Consider the following 18,878-nt stretch of genomic DNA (forward strand, 5'->3'; position numbering starts at 1 on the left):
GGAGGTCCACAAGAAGATGAAGTGAGTGGGAATGAGGTGAGTGACGGGTCATCATTCCCTCTACCCGAGAAGACTGTTGCTTATGTGCAGGGAGCAGTTTGGGTGTGGCCAGAAGATAGACAAGAGCGTTTCTAGCTGTCTCCCCCAGCTCCTGAAGTCTGTGACTCTCTTTGATTCTGCTCCCTTCTGACTATAAGACCCACTCAAGTTTTCTTTTCCTGCATGCCCAGGAACAATCACAACCTCACTGAGGATAGGCAACCAGAGAAGGACAACACCATCACTACTGTCAACAACCTCCCAGACCCGTACAACCTTGTCTCCTAGAACGTCCACAGGCGCACACTCAACAGCTGCTCCAGTCCCTATCAAGCCCGAGAAAGGTTAAGTGATTCTTTAGGTCTGGGGTCCCTCCATTCTGGGATGGAGAGTATTGAGCTAGATGTGGATGCTGTAGTTTATGGCAGCTTGATTAGATCTACCAGTGAGGGCCCTTTTGGGTAGCTGGGGGAACTTGTCCTCTGGATATCTCTACTGCCTCATCTGGGCCATGGCAAGTCCAGCTGCTCCCATATCCCCTTTAGAAGGGTGATGTAACTGAATACTCAGTCTTAGCCTGCTTGCTCATAGACTGCTCTCTTGGGTCGTAAGCTCTCACAGGGGACTGTGAGACAGCATCAGAGTTGGGTGCTGAGGGCTGGCTTTGTACATGGCATTGGGCTAGGAGGTGGAGATAAGAAATGATCAAGGTGTTCTTTAGTAGGACACAGATCTCCTGCCTTGATAGGTGCAATTAGAGGAATAAATGTAAGGTGTTAGGCATGCACAGTGGAAGGCCCCTAGGGGATGCAAGGTGTGCTCAAGGTGAAGAGGAGCCTTCCTGGAAAGAATGAATAGGAGCTAGGGAAGGGGAAGCATGCCAAGCAGGCAGGGGACTTGAAGAGCAGGAATAAAGGTGTAGACATGAAAAGTAGTCCCAGTATTGCATGGGGAGGATATCCCCAAAGCACTTGAGGGTGCTGGAAACAAGGTGAAGAGTATTGAGAAATGAGGCTGTCATGTGAGGGAACCAGGAAGGACATGGTTAGATCTGTATTTATGAATGGTCCTGTGGGGTTTGGGGTTTTGGATGAATTTTCAGGAGGCCAGGAGAGCTGTATACAGACCGCTGTGGTATTCTAAGCAAACCAGGAGAGGGCTGCCAGGAAAGAAAGGAGGAGATCCATTTGAGAAATATTTAGGACAAGCTTTCTCGGACGAGAGCCCATGGACTTCTAAGGGGTCCAAGGACAAATTCTGGGGGGTCCCCAGTGTATCTAGAGGAATACCATCTTAGGAAACAAGTCTCATTCTATGAAATGGTATTTCAATTACTGATCTTCACAACATTGGAGCTTTGTCTTTGAACCCTTGAGAGAATTACGAACATCATAACAGGTGCAGAATAACTTGTTGGTATTCTGACAGCAGGACCTGTTTTTCTTCAAAATGGTAAAGGATGAGAGTTCCCACTGAAGGGGTCAAAAATGAAGAGATGGGTTAAATGCAAGTGGAGAAGGGGACAGAGGAGTCCTTCAGGGCTCCCAGTTGGGTGGAGGAGCAGCTTGGGGGAAGCTCTCTGTCAGCCCTAAGGAAGTCAGGACCCGTGAGAATTTCCTGCCCTTTTTTGTACTGGCCCAGGTGTTTCCCTCTTTCCCTACGGGCCACGTGTTGGAGACCGGGAGTTCGTCAAGAGGACTGTGGACTTCACCTCGCCGCTCTTCAAGCCCCAGATTGGCTTCCCTCTTGGCTCCTCTCTCAGGGACTACCTCTATGTGAGTCCCCAGCTGCAGCCCAAAGGGCAGGACCCGTGACCTTCGATCCCCAGACTCTGCTTCTCTCTCCAGGGCTTGGAGATGGCCCTGTGACCATGACCATGGCCCAGAGGCAAGGAGAATGGAACAAGCAACACTTGTTAGGCACCTACTGCCTCCCTGCCCCTGGCGCAGTTTGCATTTATGCTCTTTGATGCCAGGGTGACAGCCGAGGATGACTGGGACCTAGGCAAGGCCCCCCTACCCTCATGGACAAGAGTGTCTTTACCTCAGTAGAGAGGTCTGGGGACCCAGTAAACTCTCCACTGTTTTCAGGGCCTTTTTATGGGTAGGAAGCTCTACTTGGGAAACCGCCTTTTAATGTTGTTTACATTTTCTATGAATATATCCTGGCTTGTCCTGGAGGAGAGTCGGAATGGCAGTCGTGGACCCTGCAGGCCTCAGTGGCGGGGGTGGGGGCTGGGGCAGGACACACTAAGATAGGGCAACACAGCGATTGGACTGAGGGTAGCAATCCTCTTAGCCCCTTCTGATGTGGAGGGAGCCTCAGGATGGCTCTGCGGGGACTCACCCAGAGGGCTCTGCTCTGTGATGGGCCTGTCTGTAGATGGGGTTGGCCGCTGAGGCAGGGCAAAACCTACCATGTCAGGAAGGACTTAAAAGAGAGGAGTGTCCCGCAGCTGAAGAGCATTTGTGTGAGAACTATGTAAAAGGGGCTCTCCCAGCAAGCAGCGAGAGGAATGAGATAACCTTGCCGAAGTTGTTGACATCTCTACAGTTCTACCCAGAGAGGTCCTTGGGGGTCACACTTCTGAGGAGCTGGCCCAAGGCTGGGATGTTTTCTCCCTGCCTCCCTCCCTCCCTCCCTCCCTAAACACTAACCAGAAGAACCTTTGTGCCCAGTTCACAGATAATGGCCAGATCATTTTCCCGGAGTCCGAGTACCAGATTTTCTCCTACCCCAATCCCCCCGCTAGAGGCTTCACAGGCTCGGACTCTGTGGCCCTGGTGGCTCCATTCTGGGATGATGCTGATTTTTCCAGTGGCCAGGGAACCATATTTTACCAGGTGAGCCTTTCCGAGTCCAGCATTCAGGATTCCCCAGCAGCCAGCAAGAAGAGACAAAGGGCTATGTGGGGGGTGTGCAAGTGTTACTGCTGTCAGAGCCCGGGCTCCGTGTGGGCAGGGGGTGATGTTTAAATATGGGGGGGCAGCAAACAGAGCAGGACGGTTACATAGACTCGGGAATACGCGTTCACAACCATGAGAAGACCTGTGGTGGGACCCTCATTTCCTTGTCTTATTTGCCTTCCTTTCCTAGGAATATGAGACGCTTTATGATGAACACAACCAGCTACTGTGGCAGGTGGAGTCTTGGATTAAAAAGTTCACATACACCTGGAGCTACAAAGCTAGGTGGACCCTAAAGGTCACGTGGGTCAATGCCCCTGCCTATCCCGCCCGGTGGACCTTCGGGGTGAGTGGACCAATGGACAGCTCCCTGTGAACCATCCGGAAGTCAGACATCCTAGAGCCCTAGGCAGGGGTCACTCTTCTACCATGTGCTCTGACTCAGGGACAGATTGCAGGTTATAGCACCTCCTCACCCCGACCCTGTTTGCTGAGCACTCACCTAGTACTCATTGGGTTGAAACATAGGAAATGGAATTTTTTAAAGTCAAAAATGGCTGGCTGTTGGCAATTTTATATGGCTCAACCTGATATTATTAGCCACATTTTAGAGATGAGGAAGACGATGGTTAGAGAGGTTAAGCCAGCTGCTCAAGGTCACCCAGCTAGCAAATGACAAAGCCAGGCTTGGAACTGAGGCTTTCTGACTCCCGCCTCTGGCTCTCAGCTGCAAAACCATCCAATGGCAATGGTCACCCCACACAGTGTCCTCAGTCTTCCCTCTGGGGACTCTCACAGCCCTTGTGTGTGGTCTAAAGCCACTTCTTCATTGGTTCTACAAGTTCATTGGTTACCTGCTTGTACAAGCAGTGCTTGGCATCTGCCTTCAGAGAACCTCCAGTGTCACCTCGGTGGTCCATCCACAATATTCAGGTTGAGGGGACATTTGAACAATGTCCTTAAAAATATTCCCAAGGGAGCTGAATAGGCCTCTCTCGGCTCTCTGGGGTGGTGGCTAATCTTTCCAAGTCCTGAAGCTTTTTCACACAAACTCTCTTCTCACTGGGTCCGAAACCAGAGCCCTTTATCACCTCTCTCTGGACAGAAGTCACAAAGAAGGCAAAAGCACCAGGGTAGGTGCTTTGACCCCCAGGGTGAAAGCTGCCCTGCACAATCCCAAACTTGCTCTGGGGAAGCCAGGAAAAGATGATGTGGGTGTCTGGGCAGGGTGGTGAGGAGGGTGATGGGACATCAGGGAGGAGACCCCAGATCTCTCACAGGCAGCCCTATGTTTGTCTCCAACCGACCTCCAGACCAACACCTACCAGGTCATCCTCTCCACAGACGGGAGCAGGTCCTATGCCCTGTTTCTTTACCAAAGTGGTGGTATGCAGTGGGATGTGACCCAGCGCCCAGGCAACCCGGTCCTCATGGGCTTCTCCAGGTAGGATGGGGACGGATGGTCAACACTGAGTAGATACTAGGAAGTGGTGCAGGGTGGGGTTTCTGCTGCACACCCACTCCCCGCCCCCCTGCCCAGGACAGGGTATGAGTCCTTCCTGCTGATGTTTCTAACTCACACCAACTCTAGTTCCCACTTCTTGCTGTTTCAAATTAAAAGATGCCCATTCACCTGGCCATTCTGTCTCCCAACCTAATCCACACGCTTCATAATAATTCCCAGAGCTCTGACTTCTCTGATTTCTACTGACATTAGCCAACCTCTCTTGACCTCTCAAGTATCATAACAGCCAACATTTATTACACTAACTACTTAACTTGCATTATTTTATTTAATTATCACAACAACCCATGAAGGAGATACCCTTTACTACCCATTCTACAGATAAGAAAACTGAGGTAAAAATAGATCCGTAATTGCCCAAAGTCACAGAGATGGAAGTGGCAAAACAGGAACTTGCACCCAGATAGTTGAGGCTGAAATCTGCCTTCCTGACTTCTGCTGAGCATTAGCCCCTCACCCAGGGGCACCAACAGCTTGTGTGGGGTCAGCGGGAAAGACAGAGAGTGGAGGGAGGGAGCCGCAGACGGGGCCGTGGATTCCTGTGTGTGAAGGTGACTCAGTCTCTGACAAACAGTTCCCAACCACAGTATTTCCAGATGCTGGTGTGTGTAATCAGTTGCGAAGGTCACGTGTAATTTGTTACTGGTCATTGCTATAAATTCTCTTAGATGGTGTTCAGGGTTGCCCCTATAATTCCATTGCTTTCCCTTGCTTTTTGATGTGCTGTGAAAGAGAAAGGAGTGGAATTATCCAACTAGCTAGAGATTTCCCACGCTCCTGAGTAGCCCTCGGAAGGTGTCACACCTGCGTGCCTTGCCTATCCTGTGGCAGAGAGGAGGAAAGGTCAGGAGTCACTGCTCAGAGGCACATACCAGATTTCCCTTTTCCTGGAGCAGCGCCATGAACCTCAACACCGAGGGGTACGCACCCATTGTATCAGGTCCTCACTCAGTTCGGAGGGGTCTACAAATGTTGCTGCATTTAATCCCCACCACACTGTGAGGCGGGTGCTACTGTTGTCTCTTTTCTACCGTTGTGAAAACTGAGAACCAAAGAGATGAAGCAGTTTGCTCATGGCTACTGTGCTACTCAGTGCTGGAATCAGGCATGGAATCCATGCCCGTCTAAGTGCAGAGACTGGCTCTTAGCATCACGACATACGGTCCCCTACCCAGCCCTCTGTCCAATGTCCTGTTGAAGGGAAACTCATCAGAAGGAGGCCTGAACTCTGTTGTGTCCGCACTCCTGTCTCATGACCAGCTTCTTGCAGTTAGCGGTCAGATGTAGAATAAATCAGAGCTTTCCCACCCTTTGCCCCCATCTCTGCCCTCTCCTGCTGGCTGCTGGGAGTCAGAGATGCTGGCTGGCTGATGAACTGACTACGTAACTGACTGGGATCTGATGACTACCGGGACTGAGTGACTGTCTGTCCGACTGGCTGGATGAATGTATAACTCGCCAACTGAGGGGAAAGATTCCGTGTGTGACAGGCGTGTGATTCTTTCCTTTGCCCGCAGTGGAGATGGGCATTTTGAAAACAGCCCACTGACATCCCAGCCAATGTGGCAGAAGTATCTACCGGACCAATTTCTGAATTCCAACTCAGGTAAAAGCGCCACCTCTTCGCACATGAGCTGGACTCAAATCCTCTCTGTCCTCAACTCCATGAGCCATGAGAGTCCTAGCGAGGCAGCTCTCTAGCATCTCCACCACCCCAGAGGGTGTCCCTGCACAGTCTGACCCCCAGGTGTAACCAGGACTTGGCACTACCCGGGTGCATCTGGTATCTTCTGCACCCTCACGCAGTACAGTCCCTGCTGGGGCTATGTCTCCTCCCTGGGATGAGTCAAGCCCAGGTCTCTTGGTGGGGGCCCAGATCCTGGAAGTGAGGACAGGACTATGGCAGGAGGTAGGGGGATATGAATGGGCAGTTAGGATAGTACTCCAGGTGTCCTGTCCCAGAGCTGGAATGAGAACCCTGATGAGATCCCCGAAAGGAATCTACCAAGGGGAGGTCCAGAAGTCTGACATTCAGCCAATCATCATTTATTGAGCATCTGCTGTGTGCTAAGAGCCAGAAATATGAAGGGGAGGGGAAAAAGGAAAAAGACTGACTATATTTGCTCTCAAATAGCTCTCACTCTGTTAAGAAGGCCAGTGCTTACGTATCAGGAGACCCCATGGGACATGACTCAAGCTATTGTCCACAGGCCCAACAGGACAGAAATTATAGTTCCCAAAATGTGAGTAGAATGAAGGACAGTTTAGCATTAGAAATCAGCCATGTAGATTGTGAAGTGTAAATCGACTTCTGTTTGCTCTGTGACAAGAACATTTGGCAAACAGAAGCTAAGTCAAATCATGGGTGCCATCTTGTGGAGAGAACTGCCCTGTCAGATTCGGGGCTTTCTGTCAAGATGCATCTGCTTGTGACCTAGGGGGCACAATATGATAGTGTGTGTGTGTGTGTGTGTGTGTGCGCGTTTTGGCGAAGAAGATCTGATTTGTTTCCCATGATATCAGGCCATTGTAGAGAAGATATGTGAACAGATAATCATAAACAATAATTATTTTTTCAAAACCTTAACAAATTATAGTTATCTTGATAATTTCTTCTTTTGTGTGGGAACAGGGCCAAAATCTAATACGTTATGTCCTGTTGTGTCTTTTTGGACTCTGGAGCCCCCTTCTCACTCCTGGCTGTTGGGGTGGGCAGTATGTAACTTAGAGTTAAAAGTCAATTTCAATTCAAACCCCCATCAGGGTTTCTTCTCCCAGTTACTTCTCCCTTCCAAGGATGGCTTCCGGGCACAGAGGACGCTTCCTCAGCCTCACAGCGCTGGAGCAAGCCCCCAGCTGGCTTCTGGGCATCGGCCTCTGTCCTGGCTACTTTGGCCACTGACACATCTGTGCGGGGGGAGGGGGAGGGTCAGGGATGAAAGCCAAGTGTCTGAGCTGGTGGCTGGTGGCATCCCTTAGTGAGGTAGAGGATGCACGAGGAAGAACAGGTTTGGGGAGATTGGAAGGTACTGGAGTTTAATGTGGCAGATGGGAGGGTAGAGGATGGATGGACTGAAGCTCAGGGCTAGGGTCAGGCTCTGAGTGGGTGCGGGTGAGGCCTCTCTGCCCAGCACTTGTCCCAGGGTTTCCCCATAAGATCCAAGCTTTAAGGGCCTCTGGAGGCCACATAAAAGGGGCCAGTCCGAACTGGGTCCCATCCCTGGAGTTGCCGTCCAGAGTGGGGGAGGTGGCGAACAGAAGGTGCATTTATGGGTCGGGTTGCTAAAGCAGAGTTTGTGGCCCTGGGCCCTGGGATAACCCCTTCTTCCTTTGCTCCTCTAGGCCTCCGGGGCCTGCAGGTCTATAGCCTACACGGGGAAGAAAGGCCCAACTACCGTCTCCGGTGCCTGCAGTGGTTGAAGAGACAGCCTCAGTGGCCCACATGGGGCTGGAACCAGATCGCCTGCCCTTGCTCCTGGCAGCAGGGACTATGGGACTTACGATTCCAGCCCATCAGTATGGGTATCACCTCCCTCCTGTCTCTTGGGGCTTCCCCACCGTGCCCCATAAGCCCACCCACCCACCCTTGGCTCACACCTGACCTGTCCCTTCCAGGACACCCTCGGCCCCTCCCCAGAAACGCCTGCCCATTCCCGCCCCCCCCCCGCCCCCCCAGGCCTCGGGGCCTGAGTACGTCTGTCCTTGTCGCAGGCTGGTGGGGCCTTGGTAGCAAGCAGCTGTGCAGCTTCTCCTCCTGGCGCGGGGGCGTGTGTTGCAGCTACGGGCCCTGGGGCGAGCTTCTCCAAGGCTGGAGAGTGCATGCTCCTTGGCAGTTCGGTATGTGTGTCCCCGTCCGCAGAGGTCTCACCCCCACCTTCTCTGGAACTCCCTCTACTCTTCTCTGTCAGAGGCCAGGCCTGGGCTCCAAGCCAAGCAGTGGGACCCGAAGAAAGAAGCCCTTTTGTCCCCATTCCCTCCCAGCAGCCTCCCCTCTCTGGCCATTAATTTCCTGACCCTGGGGCGCCTGGGTGGCTCAGTCGTTAGGCGTCTGCCTTCCGCTCGGGTCATGATCCCGGAGTCCTGGGGTCGAGCCCCGCGTCGGGCTCCCTGCTCAGTGGAGAGTCTGCTTCTCCCTCTCCCTCTGCCTGCGTCTCTGCCTGCTTGTGCTCTCTCTCTAACTCTCTGTCAAGTAAATAAATAAAATCTTAAAAAAAAATTTCCTGACCCTGTACCTTTGGGAAGCTTCCAACATCCCTTCCAGCTGCCATCCCGGGGGTTTACGATCCAGTGCCTCTTGCCCCATCTTCACTTGGCCCCATAGCCCCAGACAAGAGTGGGGGCATCTTTCCAGGGAAGGAGGGGGGACCGAGTCTGTCCCTGTCCCTCTGGACCCAGATTAGCTGGCTGTCCTCTCCCGCAGAGACCCTCCAGAGGAGCTAGAGGGCACAGGGTTGGGGGACCAGGGTAATGTGGGTCCTCCCTCCACCCCGCTACTCCGGACAATCACAGCAGCCTCCACGGTTCCCCAGACCAGCATCCCCACTCCCGCACTTTGAGAGCAGGGGGACTCAGCCCCACGCTTCAGGCAAGAAAGCTGTTGGGCCACAGCCATGAGCCCGGGGGGCTTGCTGCACACAGCTGCGGCAAGCCTGCCGAGGGAGACAGTGACCGGTCAATGGCCTGAGGCCACGGAGCAGGACAGGGTCTGCCCCGAGGTGTGCCCGATTTCCAAACCATGCCCTTGCTCCCCATGTCATCCTGCCCCACCAAACCTTCTGGCCGGGCTCTGCGGGTCCCCGCTCTCCCTGCAACGTGCCGCTCTTCTCCACAGACCAGGAACTAGAGCCGCAGAGCTGGTGCTGCCGCTGGAACGACCAGCCATCCTTCTGTGCCCTCTACCAGCAAAGGCAGCCACGCATCGGCTGTGCCGGGTATCGGCCCCCACGCCCCGGTGAGGCTGCTGGGGCCCTGCGGGGCTGAGGCAGAGCAGCTGGGGAGGGATAGCGAGCTTCCTGGGGCAGGGCTGTGACCACGACGGGGAGATGGTCCGGTGTGCGGCTGATGGCTTTTTACATGGCACTGGGGAGCGGGTGGGAGGGCGGAGATAATGATGTGAATTTGGGCGGGGGCACAAAAGTGCAAGAGGGCCTCGGGGGATGGTTCTATACTCCCTGAACGTCTCCCAGCCTTGAGTTGGCCTCGAGGGGATGGGGGATCTCAAATCCTTCCCTGGTCTGCCATGCCATGTGATCTCTCCTTCTTTCCAGCCTGGATGTTTGGGGACCCCCACATCACCACCTTGGATGGTGCCAGTTTCACCTTCAACGGGCTGGGGGACTTCCAGCTCGTCCGGGCCTGGGACGGAAACTCCTCGTTCCTGCTGCAGGGTCGCACCGCCCAGACCGGCTCGGCCCAGGCCACAAACTTCATTGCCTTTGCGGCTAAATATGACACCAGCCGCCTGAGCCCCATCACAGTGAGTGAGGCAGGGCCCTCAAGGAGAGAAAGAAGGAGGAAGAGAATGGGGCAGCAGGGAGGGAGGACACATCCGGCCAGTGTAGTGGTTCGAGAGTCAACCCTAGAGACAGTGGGATTCAGGTCAGGGCTCCATCAGCCTTGTGATCCTGAAGAGACGACTGAGATTCCAGTGCCTCAGTTTTCTTACAGTAAAATTAGGATAGTACTATTACCTACCTCACAGGGCCGTTGTGAGATTTAAATGAGATCATCTGAGAAATGTGCCTAGCTCCAGCCTGGCCCCTGCTGAGCACTCTAAAGCCGTTAGCTAGCACAACCTCATCATCACCCCCCGCCCCGGCCGCCCCCCACCCCCCCCCCCCCCCCCCCCCCCCCCCCCCCCCCCCCCCCCCCCCCCGCCACTGCCGGGGCTCAGGTGCAAACTCTCTGCAGCCTCCTTTCCTTTCTCAGCCTCTGGGCCCACCCGCAGGTCAGGCTTAGACCTCCTCCAATTCCCTTCCAGGTCCGATGGCTCCTTGAGCCCAGTGACACAATCCATGTGCAGGTCAATAACCAGACTGTGACATTTGAGACTAACCGTGAAGACCCGGAAGGTAGGCTGGGGACAGCCGTCAGCCACCTTCTCCCGCTTCCCTGGGTCAGGGTTCAGCGGGGCGCCCAGCGCCTGGGAGTCAGGCGGAGGCAGCAGCATGGGGGGTGGAGGGGGGCGTCGGCACCCTTGCTTCACCCCCTCTTCTTTCAGCAGCTGGGCCTGAGCAGCTTCTTCACCCAGGACCAGGCATTAGGCTTCCCCTCCTCACTTCTCTCCTTCCTCCAGGGCGGTGATAGCCTCGCCCCAGTCTCCAGTCCCCAGGAAGGAGGGGGTGTCCTGTGAGTTTGACTTTGGGACACTGGAGAAGACACCCCCAGGCCACCCCAGAGCTGCTCTCAAAGTCTCCCCTCTGCACCTTGACCCTTCACTACTGCCGAGTCTTGGACCCACAGGGTTCCGATGCTGGTTTCTTCCTCCTCTGTCTCCCAACCTTCCAGGCCTGGAGATATTCAACACCACCGGCATCATCATGACCCGCAATGGCTCCCTGGTGTCAGCCACCTTCGATGGGACCGTGACCATCTCAGTGACCGCCCTTGCCAACATCCTCCACACCTCCTGCAGCCTCCCAGAGGAGTATCGAAACCGCACAGAAGGCCTCCTGGGTGAGAAGCAGACAGGACTCTGCGTCTGAGGCAGCAGCAGCCACAAGAGCTCGAGCCCCAGACCACAGGCAGCTCCCCGTCCAGTTGGCCTGTGGGCGTCCCAGGCTGAGCTTCCCTTCCTCGGCCCCCTGGGAACAGAACCCCGAGGGCGCGGAGAGGTGGGGCTTGACGAGGGACCTCTTCAGCTTCCTTCGAGCCTCACTTCTTGTCATCCTAAGGCTCCAGTTCCAGGGCAGCCCAGGGGGCTTTGAGGATGGGCTCTTGGGAGGGTAGAGTCAGCAGCTGCTCTTCCCCTCCCTCCAGCCCCCACTCCCCCTCCCTTCTTCCTCCATTTCCTCCTTCATTTTCCCCTCCTCCATCCCTGAGACAGAGGGGCGGGCTATGAGGTGTGGTCCTCCCGCCTCCCCCCGGGGGAAGGACTGAACCGAGAACAGATGTGACTGGAAGAGGCTTCCCAGGCCCCCTCGTCCCCCTCACACCTTGAGCGTGCCCCATTGGATGCTCCCCAGGGAAGGGGAGAGCCACAGTTCCAGGGTGGCCGACCTCCTACTCTGTCCCTCAGGAGTCTGGAATGACAATCCAGATGACGACTTCAGGATGCCCAATGGCTCCACCATTCCCAGCAATAGCGCTGAGGAGACGCTTTTTCAATATGGAATGACCTGTAAGTCTGGGCCTCAGAGTCCTCGGGGTAGACTCGGCCGGGCCGGGGTGAAGGAAGCATTGTCTCCCTCGGCCTATGGGAGCCAGACCTCCATCCTTTGTGAGCGAGAGGTGGAAAGGCCGGGAGGATATGCTGAGGATTCGGGTGTCACCCCAGATTTGTCCCCTCCACCCCCATCCTGGAAGATGAAGATGAGGGAAGTGGTGGCCCTCACTCACTAGAGGAGGGATTTCCAGCCTCAAAAGCCGGAAGTCACTCCATCCCTCCACGTCTCCCTCCCTCGCCCCAAGGCATATAAAGTGAGGGTAAGGGGTGGACAGGGCAGAAGTTTAGCTGGAGACCCATCCCTGGTACCACCTCCATGGCCTTCCTTGTGTTATAGGGGAAATCAATGATACAAGACTCCTTGGCAAGAGAGATGACCATCTGCCTTCCAACTTCACCCCTATCTTCCTTTCCCAACTGCAAAAGAAAACCTCGGCTAAAAAGCTGGTCGCCGAGTGTAACGGAGACAAACAGTGCATCTATGACAGCCTGGCCACACGAAACACAGGCATTGGCCTGAGCACTAAGATGCTCTTCAGAAGACACCAGCAGATGAACGCCACCCTCAGTAAGAGGCACAAAGAGCAGGGAGGCGTTTGCAGAGTCAGGTGGCAGATGAGGAGCACCCCCCTTTCATGACGTTCCTTTAAGCTGCACATTTAAAAAATTTAACAGTATCTTTTGCTCATGTTATTCCTCCATGACTCCCCAGCTCACTCTGTGATGCCCTTTCCAGCCTGATCCCAGTACCTTTCAAACTCTTCCTCTGCTTCTCCCCGCCCTGCTCCCTCCACTCCAGCCCCACTGGCTTCTCTGTGTTCTTCAGACATACCAGGCTCACTCCCGACTCCAGACTCCACACGTGCTGTTCTCTGTCCGACTCCCTTCCCCCAGACAGCCCCACGCTCACCGCTCACCTCCTTCAAGGCTCTACGCAAATAGAGTCGCCTTCACAGTAATGCCTTTCTTGGCTCTCCTGTCAAAAATTTCACATTTACCCATACTTCCTATTCGCCTTCCCTGCTTGGTTTCTTCTCCTTAGCACTTAGATCTAGCATATTTTCTAATTTTCATAGGTTTCTTTTTTTATTATTTGTTTACTGCCTCACTACCCAGAACAGTGCCAGCCATATGGCAGGGGCTCAATAAATGTGTTAAGTGACTGAATGAATGAATGAACAATGAAATGGAAATAGCATTTCCACTGCATCGCTCTATTTCCTGACAAATGCAATGCCCGTCTGGAGATGAGCCTCACGGTTTCCAGCCCTCTTCCAGAAGTAAAACTCGGTGACAGTCTGAACAACCCTGTCCTCTGATTCACATTGTACCATGCCAAGCATAGCACTCTGATCAGGAAAGAACTTGACCTGAATCCTGTCTGGGGGGAAGATAAAGAGAAGCTAAGGATTTGGCCAGGTGGGCAATAGAACCCCAACCTGCTCTACAGAGATCTGAAAGCAGGTATACACAGAATAATTCTGGCTTCCAGAGGTGGGTCACAGCCCTGAGAATGCCTCACATAAACCAGAGGACTAGACAAAGAGAGAGGAGGCCCGTGAGGCCAGAAACTGTCTTGCTCCAAACCCCGAATCCCCTCTTCGTGTTTCAGATAAGTACCCACCATCCATCGACGGTCAGCGTGTGTTGGAAGCCTACGTGGGGCAGACCAAGCGGATTCAGTACACCAGCCACTCTGCGAAGGTCACATTCACTCTGAGGAACAATGGCACTGACTTCAGGCTCTTTGGTAAGAGTACTTGGCTGCAGGTGGAAGGGATGAGGTCAGAGTCAAGCTTTAAGTAATTTTGCATCATTATACGCTGGGCTACTTCATGTTACTTTTCCATCAGAATATCCAGGACCAGCATTTCTTAGAATGATCTGTATGATTCAGATAGGTGCCCCCAGTGAATTGCAGTGATGGCCTCCTGGCAATCTGGCCAGCTAGCTTCACTGACTCGGGGCCCATACAAGTGATTCAAAGGTCATTTCACCTCAAATCCAATAACATGCAATCATCTTAAACCAGCTTTATGCAATCACCAAATTATTAGAATAAAGTATAACAACTAAAACAATACTAATCTAAAGCATTTTCAAATCTCTTAAAAGAAGGATATAATGTGGAACAGGATTTAAAGATACAAATACCTTCATTTGGTATGTTTCTCATTATTTTTATGTCGGCCAACCATGTTTGCCTAACTTTGTCTCTCCTTGTTGCTTTTCTGGGCTGGGATCAAGCAAAGCCTCATCTCTCCCTGTCAGTAATGATGTGGCAACCCCCAGTCCTAGAACCGTGATCTGGGTCAAAAAGTCAAAGCTCACAGGACGCAACTTGCCTTCTGTGGCCAGCACCAATTATGCTAGTAACTGATCTTTGCTAAACCAAAGCCATTAGGGACTTTATTTTAAGCTCAGAGCACCTCTCTCTGCCTCATTTTCTTTCGCTGTGCATAAGAAGGAATTTCTTTGTGTGTACCCTTCGGCTCCATGTGGCACCCTCCCAGGTGCTAGCCAATGGCATCAGGAGATTTTTCTCCTCCCCTGGGCTCCTCTCCTGAAGAGGGATAGCCTGGAAGTTACTCTCATCTGTCCCCTACTATCAACAACTCTCAACCTGCTATGTTAAGGAGACTTGCTTATTTTCTTGGACACTGTAAGACAGGTTTGGATCAGAAGAGTCCTTGCTGATACGCAACAATGTTTTCACTGTAGTCTGGTGTCTGAAGTTCAAAGGTCCACAAAGTGAGAGGGGTGGGCAAGAAATCAGGGCAAGGCACGGGGCTGCTGTGAGGGGAAGCCAGTTTCGTCTGCAGTGTAGCCTGGGGAAGCATCCAGAAGATCCTGGCCTTATGACCTTATTCTCTGTCCCTCCTGGCTGTCCCATCCTGGTGCAGGTGCAGGCAGGGTTGCCCTTTGGGGTCTCTTCAGGGGGCAACTGCCTTCCCCTCTGTGGAGTTCCACCGTACAATCACTTAGTGGGGCTCATGCTGCCTCCAGCTTGGGGTGTGACCGGGATCATTCCAGGAAACCAGCCAAGCTCAAGGAAATGCCTGATGACGTTTGAGGGGTGGTCTGAGAGAGGTGCAAGGCCAATATCAGCACTCTGGGTGTTAGATGCCAGGATGTGTCAGACTGCACAACAGTCAAGGCTCCCAGCTCTCCATGGTCTTTTTTTTTTTATTTGCGAGAGAGAGAATGAGAGACAGAGAGCGTGAGAGGGAGGAGGGTCAGAAGGAGAAGCAGACTCCCTGCCGAGCAGGGAGCCCGATGCGGGACTCGATCCCGGGACTCCAGGATCATGACCTGAGCCGAAGGCAGTCGCCCAACCAACTGAGCCACCCAGGTGCCCCTCTCCATGGTCTTTTCTTCCCTGGGGCAGAGAATGGGACATTGCTATGGACACCCAAATCGTTGGAACCATTCACTCTGGAGATTCTAGCAAGAAATGTCGAAGACGACCTGTCATCTGTACTCCAGCCAAAGACGGTGGTGTGTGCTTGCAGGGAAGAGAGCCAGTGTTTATACAATCAGACCAGCTGGGTGGGCAACTCCACCCTGGAGGTGAGTGCTGGGAGGAGGGTGGGTGGGAGGTTTCCTTGTTTTTTGTTTTTTTTTTAAAGATTTTATTTATTTATTTGAGAGAGAGAGAATGAGAGAGAGCACATGAGAGTGGGGAGGGTCAGAGGGAGAAGCAGACTCCCTGCCAAGCAGGGAGCCCGATGCGGGACTCGATCCAGGGACTCCAGGATCATGACCTGAGCCGAAGGCAGTCGCTTAACCAGCTGAGCCACCCAGGTGCCCGGGAGGTTTCCTTGTTAAGGGGAAAGGCAGTGGGAACTGAAGAGATGTCATACTTCAGTCCCTGTGTGGTAATGTGTGTGTTGGGAGCTGTGGTAGGTGAGGAGAGTCAACATCAATCTCGGGCCATAAACTTACGTGTATAAGAAACAGAACTTTCTTCACTGCTTATAGCTCAGCTGAATTTTTATCTCCTAGCTCCCATTCTGCCAGGCTGACAGGAAACATTCACCTCAGCATCCCTTAAAACTCCCCAGGGGTTCCCCGCTTCACAGTTCTAAAGACTTATTTATTTATTTATTTGAGAGAGATAGAGAGAAAGCAAGTAGGGGGAGGAGCAGAAGGAGAGGGAAAGAATCTCAAGCAGACTCCCCGCTGAGCAGGGAGCCCAACGGGGGCCTCAGTCTCACGACCCTGAGATCATGACCTGAGCCAAAATCAAGAGTCAGGTACTTAACCAACTGAGCCACCCAGGTGCCACCCCCCCTACCCCCCACCCAGCTCCATGGTTCTAGAACGAGGCATGGAGAGATGTGGGCAGGAAGGCATCCTTGTGGTCCCTAGGCATGAGCCTACACAGATCTCAGGCTCCCTGCTCCCTCCTCCTTGGTCCCAGGGAGGTGATTTGCGGCTTCTGTGCCTTGCTCAGACACAGGAAGCCTGAGTTCCCATCTGCCCAGAAGCACCACGCAGCCATTTCTCTCTCGGGTCTCATCATTGTGGTGTTGGGAAGAGAAGGGCAGGTCCCCTATGACATTGACACTCCCAAACCCTTTTGTTATCTCCTCTACTGTCGCCTTCCAGCTAAAAGAAGAGTCTCTTTATTTTGGAGAAAATCTTTGCTCCTGCAAGTTTTAACCAAGAGAGTTGGTCTTAGTCTATGAATCTTGCCCCGTTTCTTTTTTAAAAATTTTGTTTTGTTTTTGTTTTATTTTGCTTTGGTTGTAAAGCAGGAGCCATAAAGGAAAGTGCTTGGCTGGCGATACCCCAGCGCCCCCTTCACCCCTCACACGCACCCTTCTCCCGAAGCATGAACAAAGGATTCATACTTGAAAGGGGTAGTGGTAGAGGAGCCCAGGGGGTAGAAGACAGAAAAAAGACACTAACTGGGAGAAACAGAGATTAAAATCAATATATTATTTGAGGTATCCCAAAATATCCAGTCTTGGAAGTAGAAAGTGTTGGAGAGGATTCATTTTAGGGAGATTTCCAGAGTCATCTCCATAGGCGTGTCAGAATAGAGAGACCAGAGGGCTGGACGAGGTTTGGGGAGTCAGTACCTCCCTGTGCCATTTTTCTGGTTGCTGTGTGTTCTCACTGTGCTTAGCAGTGCGGCTCTGTCTTCTTGGTCTGGGAGTCAGCAAGGGAAGATGGAGCAGGAAACTGAGCTTACGTAAGATCCAGTTTTCAAGGGATAGTAGAATACTTAGCCCCTGTCTTAACTCTAAAAAGGGTTTCTGGCAAGGAAATATGGTGTGGTTGAGATCCCAGGGCTGGCACCAGGCAGAGGGGTCGGGGGGAAAGAACTGTCCAGGGAGACCCAGTGGCCTTGGCAAGGATGTACAAGACCACAGCCTGGTCAAGAAGGTGCTCACGTAGATGCTGGCGGAATTAAGACAAGGACTTGAGGTCCATGGGTTCTCAGACCAGAGGGGTCAGTACAGAAACACCCAGAAGCCTTTAATGGTTCCGCCTCCTGGCTACCCAGTAATCAGCAACCCGTTCCAGGTGGCTGGTTGCAAGTGTGACAGGAACACCTTTGGCCACTACTGTGAACTCTCCAAGGACCTCTGTGAGGAGCCGTGCTTCAGGAGTGTGCAGTGCATTCCTGGGAAGGGCTGCGAGGCCTGCCCCCCAAACCTGACTGGGGATGGGCGTCACTGTTCAGGTGAGCCGGGGACAGGGCCCTGGTGGGAGGAGGCTTGCGGACGGTTGGCACCAGGAGGGCCTGGGGCCTGGGGCAAACCATTCCTCTCCCTTTTCCGGCAAGTCTTTAGAATACTCAATACAGATGGCTACGGTAAGGAGGTCAGGATGTCCAGGGAGGTGTGAGGCTGAAGGAGAAGATTGTGCAAGCATGGGGAAGTGGCCAGGGCAGGGCAGGCTGAGGCTCTGAGGGGGAAAGCCCAGGGCAAGAATCTGAAGATGGCCTCGGGCGGGGGGCAGACGTCCAGCAGCGGCCAGGGAGCCAGGGGCAAGCTGGGGCCCTCAGGCTCCTCATGCGTCTTCAGAGACACAAAGCTCAGGGTCTCCACATCTCAGTTGGGACATGTGGGGGGCTGCCATGGGCATTTGGTGGCAGGGTCCTCCCTTTGAGTCCTCCTCCCACCGTCTGTTCTTGACCTCTGAGCCACTGGAGTCATGCTGAGGGAGACCACAGGGAGGCCGTCAGTAGGCCTCCTAGAGTGCCCAAAGGAAATCTAGAGGCCCCCGTGTCTTCTGAGCAGAGGTCAGAGCGGGAAGAACCACAGCTTTATAAGGCAGAAAAAGGGATGAAAGTGCAGAAAGCAAGCTGGCGGGCCCTTGTCCTGCCAGCCTTCTGGGTCCTTTCCTGATGCAGGGGGTCTGATAAACATGCCATTCCTCCAGCAGCAGTGGGAGCATACCAACCGGGCAGAGGAACTGTCTGGAAAAGGGAGAAGGATAGTTTGGGGTTCAGAGTGACTCAGAAGGAGAACGCAGACTGAGTGAGCTTTTGTGGGGAAAGAAACCAAGCCCATCCTAGCAGCAGCTTTCTGTGGGCTCCGTCCCTCCCCGCTGCCCGGCCTGGTCTGCTGACGACCCTGCTCCCTCTGCAGCTCGGGAGACCTCTCTCCTCTGTCAGAACCAGTCCTGCCCTGTGAACTACTGCTTCAACCGGGGCCACTGCTCCATCTCCCAGGCTCTGGGCTGCCGGCCGGCCTGCACCTGCCCCCCGGCCTTCACCGACACCCGCTGCATCGTGGCCGGGAACAACTTCGCTCCAACCGTCCGTCAAGGTGCCGTCCGATGCCCTCTGCCTCCGCATCTCTCTCACCCTGAGGGGAGACGAGGGACTCGGAGGGGGGCAGAGCTAAGTTCCTCCAACTCACAGGGCAGAACTCCGAATCTCTCTCAGGTGATGGTTAAGTTGCCAGCTCTGGGAGCTGGGGGGGGGGGGGTGGGGGGCAGCTGCCACAGCACGAACCCCAGGCCTGAGCAGTCCGCCGAGGAAAGAGTGAAGGTGGCCTCCTGGCCC

At 53.7% G+C, this 18,878-nt stretch overlaps 1 protein-coding gene across 1 annotated transcript in view; it reads left to right on the forward strand.

Annotated features, from left to right (window-relative positions):
- The window catches only part of MUC4 (mucin 4, cell surface associated), a 46,502-nt gene that overhangs the window by 22,273 nt on the left and 5,351 nt on the right, over positions 1-18,878 (forward strand). Inside the window, exons 2-19 of the mRNA XM_081832400.1 lie at positions 231-383; positions 1,681-1,814; positions 2,718-2,882; positions 3,136-3,291; positions 4,259-4,389; positions 5,988-6,076; positions 7,813-7,992; positions 8,182-8,307; positions 9,302-9,421; positions 9,738-9,946; positions 10,451-10,541; positions 10,978-11,145; positions 11,708-11,809; positions 12,192-12,422; positions 13,467-13,604; positions 15,243-15,424; positions 17,390-17,549; positions 18,460-18,639. Coding sequence (XP_081688526.1) covers positions 231-383; positions 1,681-1,814; positions 2,718-2,882; positions 3,136-3,291; positions 4,259-4,389; positions 5,988-6,076; positions 7,813-7,992; positions 8,182-8,307; positions 9,302-9,421; positions 9,738-9,946; positions 10,451-10,541; positions 10,978-11,145; positions 11,708-11,809; positions 12,192-12,422; positions 13,467-13,604; positions 15,243-15,424; positions 17,390-17,549; positions 18,460-18,639 — 2,715 coding nt within the window. The remainder of the gene's footprint in view (positions 1-230; positions 384-1,680; positions 1,815-2,717; positions 2,883-3,135; positions 3,292-4,258; positions 4,390-5,987; positions 6,077-7,812; positions 7,993-8,181; positions 8,308-9,301; positions 9,422-9,737; positions 9,947-10,450; positions 10,542-10,977; positions 11,146-11,707; positions 11,810-12,191; positions 12,423-13,466; positions 13,605-15,242; positions 15,425-17,389; positions 17,550-18,459; positions 18,640-18,878) is intronic.

This window comes from Leptonychotes weddellii, chromosome 1, assembly GCF_054177405.1.
Source record: "Leptonychotes weddellii isolate Sample4059 chromosome 1, ASM5417740v2, whole genome shotgun sequence".
NCBI classification, from domain to species: domain Eukaryota; kingdom Metazoa; phylum Chordata; class Mammalia; order Carnivora; family Phocidae; genus Leptonychotes; species Leptonychotes weddellii.